Source organism: Trachemys scripta, chromosome 14 (assembly GCF_013100865.1).
Source record: "Trachemys scripta elegans isolate TJP31775 chromosome 14, CAS_Tse_1.0, whole genome shotgun sequence".
In the NCBI taxonomy this organism is placed as follows: Eukaryota; Metazoa; Chordata; order Testudines; family Emydidae; genus Trachemys; species Trachemys scripta.
This window is the reverse complement of record NC_048311.1, coordinates 41,131,348-41,142,769: the sequence shown is the minus strand read 5'-3', so window position 1 is coordinate 41,142,769 and position 11,422 is coordinate 41,131,348. Positions and strand designations below refer to the sequence as shown.

The 11,422-nt window shown below is 53.9% G+C and overlaps 1 protein-coding gene across 1 annotated transcript; it reads right to left on the bottom strand.

Annotated features, from left to right (window-relative positions):
- Positions 1-5,886: 5,886 nt before the first annotated feature.
- Positions 5,887-10,558, bottom strand: LOC117887060 (E3 ubiquitin-protein ligase TRIM7-like). The gene is made up of 3 exons (XM_034789295.1): positions 10,198-10,558; positions 7,076-7,186; positions 5,887-6,971 (listed from the first exon to the last, which is right to left on the bottom strand). Exons 1-3 carry the CDS (start codon positions 10,463-10,465, stop codon positions 6,454-6,456), a joined length of 897 nt encoding a protein of 298 aa, XP_034645186.1. The 5' UTR covers positions 10,466-10,558; the 3' UTR covers positions 5,887-6,453.
- Positions 10,559-11,422: the final 864 nt, after the last annotated feature.

Sequence of the window (11,422 nt, the reverse complement as noted above, 5' to 3'; positions counted from 1 at the left end):
TGGCAACAAGAGCACACTGTTGACTCATATCCAGCTTCTCATCCACTGTGACCCCTAGGTCTTTTTCAGCAGAACTGCTACCTAGCCATTCGGTCCCTAGTCTGTAGCAGTGCATGGGATTCTTCCGTCCTAAGTGCAGGACTCTGCACTTGTCCTTGTTGAACCTCATCAGGTTTTTTTCTGCCCAATCCTCTAATTTGTCTAGGTCCCTCTGTATCCGATCCCTACCCTCTAGTGTATCTACCACGCCTCCTAGTTTAGTGTCATCTGCAAACTTGCTGAGAGTGCAGTCCACACCATCCTCCAGATCATTAATAAAGATATTAAACAAAACCGGCCCCAGGACCGACCCTTGGGGCACTCCACTTGAAACCGGCTGCCAACTAGACATGGAGCCATTGATCACTACCCGTTGAGCCCGACGATCTAGCCAGCTTTCTATCCACCTTACAGTCCATTCATCCAGCCCATACTTCTTTAACTTGGTGGCAAGAATACTGTGGGAGACCGTATCAAAAGCTTTGCTAAAGTCAAGAAATAACACATCCACTGCTTTCCCCTCATCCACAGAGCCAGTTATCTCATCATAGAAGGCAATTAGGTTAGTCAGGCACGACTTCCCCTTCGTGAATCCATGCTGACTGTTCCTGATCACTTTCCTCTCCTCTAAATGTTTCATAATTGATTCCTTGAGGACCTGCTCCATGATTTTTCCAGGGACTGAGGTGAGGCTGACTGGCCTGTAGTTCCCCGGATCCTCCTTCTTCCCTTTTTTAAAGATGGGCACTACATTAGCCTTTTTCCAGTCATCTGGGACCTCCCCCGATCGCCATGAGTTTTCAAAAATAATGGCTAATGGCTCTGCAATCTCACCCGCCAACTCTTTTAGCACCCTTGGATGCAGCGCATCCGGCCCCACGGACTTGTGCACGTCCAGTTTTTCTAAATAGTCCTGAACCACTTCTTTCTCCACAGAGGGTTGGTCACCTTCTCCCCATGCTGTACTGCCCAGTGCAGCAATCTGGGAGCTGACCTTGTGCGTGAAGACAGAGGCAAAAAAATCATTGAGTACATTAGCTTTTTCCACATCCTCTGTCACTAGGTTGCCTCCCTCATTCAGTAAGGGGCCCACACTTTCTTTGATTTTCTTCTTGTTGCTAACATACCTGAAGAAACCCTTCTTGTTACTCTTAACATCTCTTGCTAACTGCAACTCCAAGTGTGATTTGGCCTTCCTGATTTCACTCCTGCACGCCTGAGCAATATTTTTATACTCCTCCCTGGTCATTTGTCCAATCTTCCACTTCTTATAAGCCTCTTTTTTGCATTTAAGATCAGCAAGGATTTCACTGTTTAGCCAAGCTGGTCGCCTGCCATATTTACTATTCTTTCTACACATCGGGATGGTTTGTTCCTGCAACCTCAATAAGGATTCTTTAAAATACAGCCAGCTCTCCTGGACCTCTTTGCCCTTCATGTTATTCTCCCAGGGGATCCTGCCCATCTGTTCCCTGAGGGAGTCAAAGTCTGCTTTTCTGAAGTCCAGGGTCCGTATTCTGCTGCTCTCCTTTCTTCCTTGTGTCAGGATCCTGAACTCGACCATCTCATGGTCACTGCCTCCCAGGTTCCCATCCACTTTTGCTTCCCCTACTAGTTCTTCCCTGTTTGTGAGCAGCAGGTCAAGAAAAGCTTTGCCCCTAGTTGGTTCCTCCAGCACTTGCACCAGGAAATTGTCCCCTACACTTTCCAAAAATTTCCTGGATTGCCTGTGCACCGCTGTATTGCTCTCCCAGCAGATATCAGGGTGATTAAAGTCTCCCATGAGAACCAGGGCCTGTGATCTAGCAATTTCTGCTAGTTGCCAGAAGAAAGCCTCGTCCACCTCATCCCCCTGGTCTGGTGGTCTATAGCAGACTCCAACCACAACATCACCCTTGTTGCTCCCACTTCTCAACTTTATCCAGAGACTCTCAGGTTTTTCTGCAGTATCATACCGGAGCTCTGAGCAGTCATACTCCTCTCTTACATACAACGCAACTCCCCCACCTTTTCTGCCCTGCCTGTCCTTCCTGAACAGTTTATATCCATCCATGACAGTACTCCAGTCATGTGAGTTATCCCACCAAGTCTCTGTTATTCCAATCACATCATAGTTCCCTGACTGTGCCAGGACTTCCAGTTCTCCCTGCTTGTTTCCCAGGCTTCTTGCATTTGTGTATAGGCACTTAAGATAACTCATCGATCGTCCCTCTTTCTCAGCATGAGACAGGAGTCCTCCCCTCTTGCGCTCTCCTGCTTGTGCTTCCTCCCAGGATCCCATTTCCCCACTTACCTCAGGGCTTTGGTCTCCTTCCCCCGGTGAACCTAGTTTAAAGCCCTCCTCACTAGGTTAGCCAGCCTGCTGGCGAAGATGCTCTTCCCACTCTTCGTTAGGTGGAGCCCGTCTCTGCCTAGCACTCCTTCTTCTTGGAACACCATCCCATGGTCGAAGAATCCAAAGCCTTCTCTCCGACACCACCTGCGTAGCCATTCGTTGACTTCCACGATTCGACGGTCTCTACCCCGGCCTTTTCCTTGCACAGGGAGGATGGACGAGAACACCACTTGCGCCTCAAACTCCTTTATCCTTCTTCCCAGAGCCACGTAGTCTGCAGTGATCCGCTCAAGGTCATTCTTGGCAGTATCATTGGTGCCCACGTGGAGAAGCAGGAAGGGGTAGCGATCCGAGGGCTTGATGAGTCTTGGCAGTCTCTCCGTCACATCGTGTATCCTAGCTCCTGGCAAGCAGCAGACCTCTCGGTTTTCCCGGTCAGGGCGGCAGATAGATGACTCAGTCCCCCTGAGGAGGGAGTCCCCGACTACCACCACCCTCCTCCTCCTCTTGGGAGTGGTGGTCGTGGAACCCCCATCCCTAGGACAGTGCATCTTGTCCTCTGAGCTCTTTAAGTTTGATTACCCTGTAAGGTTAATTTCCATACTGATTTTACAGAGATGATTTTTACCCTTTTCTTTAATTAAAAGCCTTCTTTTTAAGAACCTGATTGATTTCTCCTTGTTTTAGATCCCAGCGGGGTTGGAACTGTATTCACCAGGAGTTGGTGGAAGGAAGGAGGGGAATGGTTAATTTCTCCTTGTTTTAAGATCCAAGGGGTTTGGATCTGTATTCACCAGGGATTTGGTGAAAGGTTTCTCAAGGCTTCCCAGGGAGGGAATCCAATTGGGAAATGGTGGCAGCGGAACCAGGGCTAAGCTGGTAGTTAAGCTTAGAAGTTTTCATGCAGGCCCCTACATTTGTACCCTAAAGTTCAAAGTGGGGATACAGCCTTGACAGCTCCCGTTTCAATAGACAGGCCGGATGTGATTCCTTGTCCGTGGGTTTAACCCGAAAGCTTTGCCTTTGAACGGCTGCTGCTGGGGGGTTGCCCAGGAGCCGAGTAGAACCAGGGGCTCAGTTTGAAACGGCCTGTGTAACGCTGGTGAGGGAGAGCGTTTCCGAGCCCTCTGTGCCTGGGAGACCCTCTGCAAAGAGCAGCCGTGACGGGGGAGTTTGGTGGACAGGCCGAGGGAAGGATTAGAGGGGAAACAGAAAGGGGGCGGGTGGGTGGGTGTTGGAGGGGAGACACGCTATGGTCGGTTTGTTGCAGTGGGGCAGGACGGGTTGAGGGGAAATGGGGATAGGGGTTGGAGTGGGGACGGGGCGGAGGGGGAGATGGGCCGAGGTCGGTTCTGGGTGGGGGGGACAGAGGTTTGAGGGGAGACAGGACAGGGCAGAAAGGAGATGGAATGGGGTTGTGGGGGGCAGAGGTTTGATGGGGATGGGGGAAGGGCGGGGGAAAGGCTCCCCTCTCACACAGTCGGGGTCGGCAGATGGGGGGATTGTTTTCCTGCCAAAACTCTGGCTGAGCTGGGGCACCTCTGGCCGGGTGGGGGGGGGGAGTGAGGGGCAGGCCATGCCCCCCATGGCCATGGGGCAGATACACTCTGAAACGATCACGAGGGGGGAACCATTGTCCCCCCAGCCCCCTAATGTTCACCCCATGTTCTCTCACCCATATTCCCTTGCTCCCCCCACCCCCACCCCCATGCAGCCCAGGTAGGTGTCATTTCCCCGAGGGCAGCCTGGCACCAAGCCCACCAGGGGCTCTGGTAGATGGTGGCCATATTAACTGAGGGCGGCGATGGGCATTAGAGGGGAAATGGGGCAGGGGACGGGTGTGTGAGGGGGGATGGGCCATGTTGGGGGAGGGTGTGAGGGGGGCAGGCTGGGGAGAATTGAAGGGGGCAGGATGAGAGATGGGGGGCAAGCGGGTTTGGGGGATGTTAGTTGTGGGCGAATCTGCTGCTCATCCCCCTCCTTCTCCGTGGGGCTGGGGTAAGCTGAGTGGGGAGGCTCCGGGTAGGTTGGGGGGCGGCTGGTGAGCAGGGGTGTTGGGGATTTACGAAGACCCTTTGGGACCATCTGGCTGGGCTCCTGAACCATCTTCTAATGTTGCCCCCGAGTCGCAGTGCCCCCGGCGGTGCCCAGCGCTGGGTCAGAGCAATTCACGGTTGACGGCGCGACCATCACAGCCGGGTCCTGCTCCCAGCCCCTGGGTCTAGCCACTAGTCCCCACTCCCCTCCCGTAGCCGGGAACAGAGCCCCCTGACCTCAGCTTCCTGCTGCCTTCTAGCCAATGGCTGTACAAACAAAGCCTGTGTCACGTCCCTCTCTAGGGGCCTGGCCACATAACCACTGACAGTGTCTCCTGCAGCTCAGGGCACAGGGTCTCTGTGGGGGCATTAGAAGGGAGAGCGATGGGGCCGGGGCTCAGGAGACCTGACTGCCATTCCTGGTACAGCCATGATTTTCTGGGGGACCTTGGCTGACTCTCTGTGCCCCCTCTTTGCCTCAGTTTCCCCCTCTGTAAAATGGGGCTGGTTCCCCTGCCCCCCTCTGCGAAGCGCTGTGAGATCTGCGGGTGCGAAGCGCTGGGGAGGAGCCGGGTGTTGTTGTACCAGACACAATCTGGTCCTGCCTGGTGCCCCCAGCCTGAGAGCGGCAGGTTTCCAGCCCCTGCCAGAGACGTAGCAGCTACTGGCAACTGCTGGGTACAAGACTGCGGCTGCGAGGGCCTGTGGGTCTGACCTGGGGGAAGGATGCTGGCTAGATGGGCCCAGGGGTGTGATCCCATGAGGCAGGGTTGGGGAGCGGGGACACCGGGCTGGGGGGTCCCATTAAGTAGATAGACGGGTACAGATTTTTTGTTCCATTACAAACTCAGTTCCTCTCTAGGTGGGAATAAGGGCAGGTCAAATATTTCCCACCGAAACTTTATTTCACCCGATAATTAGGTTTTTAACCAAACAAAAACGGTAGCACAAAGCGTCAGTTCTCCTGGAGATTTTTTTTTTTATATTTCTTCAGAAAACCAAAACTTTTTGCCACAAACACTCAGCCCCATAGTTACCAAACCTGAACATTTTGGCTGAAAACCCCAAATGTTCCATTTTCTCAAGAAACATAAAAAAAATGGTAGAAAGTTAAAACGTTGTATGGCCCAGCGTGCCTGGGGAAGCCCTCATTGGAAATGCCAAGGTCAGGGCAGGCTGCAAAAGGGAGAGCAGATATTCCCAAGACAGGTGGGTTACACTGTAGTTAAATCTCCCAACCAGTCACAAACTGTGCATCTGATCCCCTCCCACTGGTTATCAAGAAGCAAAAAGAGGAACCACACAGCCCTCTTTATTGCATTCCTGTCTCCGGCTCCCCGTCAGCACCTAGGTCCCGTACAGCGAGAAGTTATGTAAACTCTGCTCATTCTACAAAATGTTCTTCTGACCCTAAAGGGTCAGTCATGTCACTGGAGGTTTGGATCTTACCCAACATACCACCCTGCCAGCTAGTCCTTCAGTGTCTAAAACTAAAGGTTTATTAGAAAGAACAAGAAGAGAGCTGTTAAATGGTAAAGCAATCACATACATACACAGACTTCAAAGTCCATGAGGTTCCTACCGGTACTGGTGAGTTTGCTGGCTTGAAAGTCCCTCTGAATTGGATTGGCTTGAAAAAAAAAATCACAAGATTTTACAAATGCAGTAATAAACCTTGGAGGGTTTTTTGTTTGTATTTTTTACATTTGCCTTCTGGGTTTTGACCTGGGTCAGGTTTTCACAGGTTTTCTCTGCAACCCAAAGGGCTAGAAAATTAGTTCCTTTTATTTTTTTAATGAAAGCGCAGATTCTCACAAAAAAACTTGGCTCTGAGAGCTGGAGACGTCAAGAAACACAAAATATCATCAGACAAAGTCATGCGAAACTGTCGAGGAGGCTACGCACCCGATCCAGACAGGAAGTGAAAGTGAAAGCGGAAGTACGTAGGCAGGTGGCAGCATGTCATTCCTGGGGCTGGAATTTTGGCCAGCGTGCCGGAGTTTAACATCTTTGCTCTTCAAAATGTGCAGTGGGGAGGCGCTCTCAGTCACATGGGCAGAGCTGGAGTGGGATGTCCGTGTCCCAGGTCAAGAAGAAGGGGAACATCTTCTCAGAGAAGGGGTAGTTGAAGGTGAAGATGTGCTCCATGGTGTCGTTGTTGTAGAAGGAGAGTTGTCCAAGGATGTAGTCTAGATGCACCTTGATCCTGCGCAGAGACGCCCGTAGGAAAAGTGTCGTCTTAGGGGTGCTAAGCGCCTGGTACTCCCCATTGTTAAACTCCAGCCCCCAGAACCCCTGCTCGGCCGTTATGTAGAGATACCCCTTCCTCTCCACCGACTCCCGGGCGGCGCCGACGATCCAGCCTTTCCCGGCACCCACTTCCACTACCCAGTCCAGCTGCCCCCTAGAGATGCCTGGGGCGCCCAGCACGCAGGGCTGGAAATCAAAACGCTCGGAGTTGTTGGGAAGGTACTGGGGGCGGTCCCCAAGCCTCATGCTTTTCTGGTCTCGGGAGATCAGCAGAGTGGGGAACGCGGTGTTGGGATCCAGCTTCACCTCCACTGGGGAGAGAGAAGCAGAGAGTTAGGGTGAGATCTCGGCATACAGCACAACAGAGGCCGTGAAATCTCACCGCGCCCTGGGCTGGTATCGGACAGTCACTGACCTTTCTTCTTGTTTCCGAAAAATCGATCGCACATATCCGAGATCAGCTCCTCCTGCTCGTCCTTTTCGCCATCCTCGCTCGCGCCAGCCGGCTCTGGCGTCTGACGGAAAACTACGAGACACATGAGAGAAATAATTACCCATGGGAGAAACTGCCTCCGAAAGGGACAAATGGAGGCAGGCTGGCGGACGCTCAGGCTACAAACTCCCGGGGTCAGCCCCATTGTAGATACATCGCTTCCCAATAGGGGGTGCTCCAGTGAGAACGGGGAATCTTTACAGAGGGAGGAATCAAACCCTGAACGTTGCATTGTCTTCGCCCTCTCTCGTTTTATACGTGAACAATGAACTACACCTACAGCTAGCATTTGCAGCATTCCATGTTGATGGGTTTATAATTTCAAGGGATAAATATCGATGTTTGTTTTGAAGCTTTTTTTTTTCTATTTTTATCGACTGAAATGTTCACAGGTGCTGGAAATTTCGGGTTTTAAGCATTTCGTTCTATTTTGATCGACCAACATTTTCACAGTTCTGCCACATTCTGGGTTTTAAGCCTCGCTTTTTTCTGTTTTTATGGATTTAAATTTTTCAGAGTTGCAGGAAATCCTTTTTGGGGGGTGGGAAGGGGGTTAGACAATACAGTAACTCCTCCCTTAAAGTTGTCCTGGTTAACGTTGTTTCGTTGCTGATCAATTAGGGAACATGCTCGTTTAAAGTTGTGCAATGCTCCCTTCTAATGTTCTTTGGTAGCCGCCTGCTTTGTCCACTGCTTGCAGGAAGAGCAGCCCGTTGGAGCGAGCTGGTGGGGGCTTGGAACCAGGGTGGGCCGGCAGCCCCCTATCGGCTCCCCTAAGTTCCCTGTGTGGCCAGGGCCGGCTCCAGGCACCAGCCGAGCAAGCTCGTGCTTGGGGCGGCAGATTCCAAGGGGCAGCATTCCGTCGAATCCCTTTTTTGTTTTGTTTTGTTTTGCGCTTCACCGCTTTGGCCGCCCCTGCAGGTTTTTTCTTTTTGGTTTGCTGCTCCCGCCCGCCCTGTAGGGGGCGGAGGAGGGGAACGCCCTGCAGCAAGCCCGGCAGGGCAGCCCGCGTCCTTCCCTGCCTGCCGACCGGAGCGGCGAGGAGCCCTCCCAGCAGGCGGCGTAGCGGGAGGGGCCGTGTGGCAAGCACCCCACTTAAGGAAGCCCTGGCCGCCTCCCTTCTCATTCTCCACCTCCCCGCTAGCCGGGGTGCGCACTTCGCTGCCCAGGGTCTGCAGGGCCGGGAGTCCCCTGCACCCACGCTCCCACCGCCCCGCAGGTATTTTTTTGGTTTTTGTTTTTTCTTTCCTTTGCCGCTCCGGCCGGCCAGCCAGTTTGTTCTCCCCCCCATTGCTGCTCCGGCCGGGGACAGGTTTGTTTCCCACCCACCCCCCTTCACCGCTCCGGCTGGGGGCAGATTTGTTCCCCCACCCACTTTGCTGCTCCGGCCGGCAGGTTTGTTTCCCCCTCCCTCCCCTTCACTGCTCCAGGCGGAAGGCAGCGGGTTTGTTCGCTCCCCCGCCACCACCGCCGCCGCTCCAGCCGGGGGCAGATTTGTTTCCCGCCCCCCTACCCCCCCTTTGCCGCTCCGGCCAGCAGGCTTGTTTCCCCCGCCCCACTGCTCCAGCCGGCCGGTTTGTTCTCTCCCCGCCTCTTCGCCGCTCCAGCCCGGGGGCAGGTTTGTTTTCCTCCTCCCCTCCCCTTTACTGCTCCCGTCCGAGCGTTTTTTGCTTGGGGCGGCAAAAAAGCCAGAGCCGGCCCTGTGTGTGGCAACCGCCCAGCCGGCGATCAATTGCTGGCAGTTCAGCTGTCCCTCCTCCCACTGCCGTGTGCTGCTCCTGCCCTCTGCCTTGAAGCTGCTCCCGGGAACCTCCTGCTTGCTATGCAGGTGTGGGGGGGAGAGGGGTGCTGATGTCAGGGTGTCCCCCTCCCCCGCTCCTGTACTCCATCTCCACAGAGCAGGGGGGGGGGGAGATGGGACACGACAGGGCTCAGGACTGAGGGCACTGGCTGGCAGCAGCTGCTGTTTCAACTTGCTGATCTCCTTAAAAAGGCAACATACTTAGAGTGGGGTCAGCGTACTTAAAGGGGCAACACGCATCTCTCTCTCACACACAGGGTGTGTGTCTCTGTCTCCCTCTGCCATGCTGTCTCCCCTCCCTCCATTTGTGCTGCCTTGTAGGGTGTGAGGCTACTTTAACAACAATGTACCCCTGGTTGAGGACCGCTGATCTAGCCTGGCCTCTGTATGACACGGGCCAGAGAACTGCCCTGAAATAATCCCTACAGCAGAGAAAAACAGCCAATCTTGATATCAACTTGATCAGGACTGGAGAATCCACCAGAAGCCGTGGTGAATTGTCCCAGTGGTTAATTACTGTCACCATTAAACATTAACGCCGCCTTTACTGTCTGAATTCGTCTGGCTTAGAGTGGGGTCAGCCATTGGACGGGGTCGTTAGACCTTCCTCTGCTAGACCGAAGAGCCTGCTATGAAATATTTGTCCCCCAGGTAGATACTTATAGACTGGGATCAAGCCCTCCCGAACCTTCTCTTGGTTAAACTCAAGTTCCTGGAGTCTGTCACTGTCAGGCAGGTTTTCTAATCCTTTAATCATTCTCGCAGCTCTTCTCTGACCCCTCTGCAATGTACCCACATCCTTCCTGCAAGAAAGGGGCAGGGGCTTAGGACACTGGCCTGGCATTTGGAAGCCCTGAGTTTGATCTGCTACTTTGCCACAGACACCCAGATGACCTGGGACAAGCCGCTTGTGCCTGGCCTACCCACCAAACACATCCCGGCGTAGCTGCGGGGGGGGGGGGGAGAGAAACAACTGCCCCGGACATTTTTCAGATGTGGAAACTGAGGCACGGAAAGGTGAGGGGCTGTGATTTGTCTGGGATCACCCAGCAGCAGAGCTGGGCGTGGAACCCTGGTCCGCTGAGTGCCAGTTCTGGGTGCGAACCGCTAGGCCAACCTTGTTGGACTGGGGGAAACTGAGGCATGCCAGGGGGTGACACCCCCCCCCATTTATCAAAAAGCTCCAGCAAGGAATGAGTCAGACCATGGGGGGAAATGAGGGGGATCTCCTCCATCTACTCACCCTCCGGCATGTCCTTTTGGATCCTTACCGACAGATCCTTCCGATTAATGTCGTCCAATATCTTCACCGCCATCTGCAGAGCCCTGGGCTCCTGGTAAGCCTGGACCATGGCTCGAGCTATGTCCATGGCATCGGCTGCCTCCGTCTTGGAGCGGGGGATGCGCTTGTAGCCGTCTTCCAGGGGATAGTTCTCCAGGTGAAACTTGAGCTCCTGCGCTTCTAGATCGTTCAAATACTCAATGAGCTTGCAGCATGCGGTCTCTGCCATCTCTATCCCGGGCTGGCGTCCCAGAGCTCAGCAGGAAAGAGTCCTGTGCCGAGGATAATACGAATCACTATTGCTGCCCATCTGCCAGTCTCAAAGCCCTTTACGAAGGAGGGCAGTATTATTAGCGCCATTTTATCAATTGGGAAACTGAGGCACAGTAAGGGGGAAGCGACGTGCACAAGGTCAGAATAGAACCCAGGAGTCTTAATTCCCAACCCAATCTAACCACCTGACCCCACTCCCCTCCTAGAGTGAGGGATAGAACCCTGGAGTCCTGACTCCCAGCCCAATCTAAGCACTAGACCCCACTCCCCTTCTAGAGCCAGGGATAGAACCCAGGAGTCCTGGCTCCCAGCATGACCATCCCGCCCCTCTAACCACCTGACCCCACTTGCCTCCCTAGAACCAAGGGGTCCTGATGGCCCTTAGCCACGGCCTAGCTCCACCCACTAGGCCATGCAGCCTGGGGGTCAGGTACCAAGTGGCTGCTGGGGTTGTGCACCAAGCTAGGGCTGGCTGGAAATTTGGCCAGGGAAATGTCGATTTTTTCAACATCAAAATACTTCAAAACCAGGGTCGTGTTTTGCCCAAACGGCCCGCGGTGCCTAACCCCCCTGGAAACCAATGGGAGTTGGGCATCTCGGCGTCTACAGCCGTCCCACTAGGCGCCCGAATGTGGCTTTAGGCACCTCCATCCCTTTACAAATCAGTCCCTTGGCTGTAATAAAACACCCGCAGCTAATGGTGCCAGTGGCCTCGGGCTCACGGGGCTCGGGCTGCGGGGCTAGAACATGGCCGTGGAGCCATTCCGCGAGCCGGGGCTCTGGGACCGTCCCTCCTTCACAGGTGTTGTGAGGATCAATAAATCCCCAGAGGTGCTCAGACAGTGGCTAGAGACCCGAACTGGGATGCAGGACACCTGGGTGCTCTGCCTGGCTCTGTTGGTAGGGGACTTTG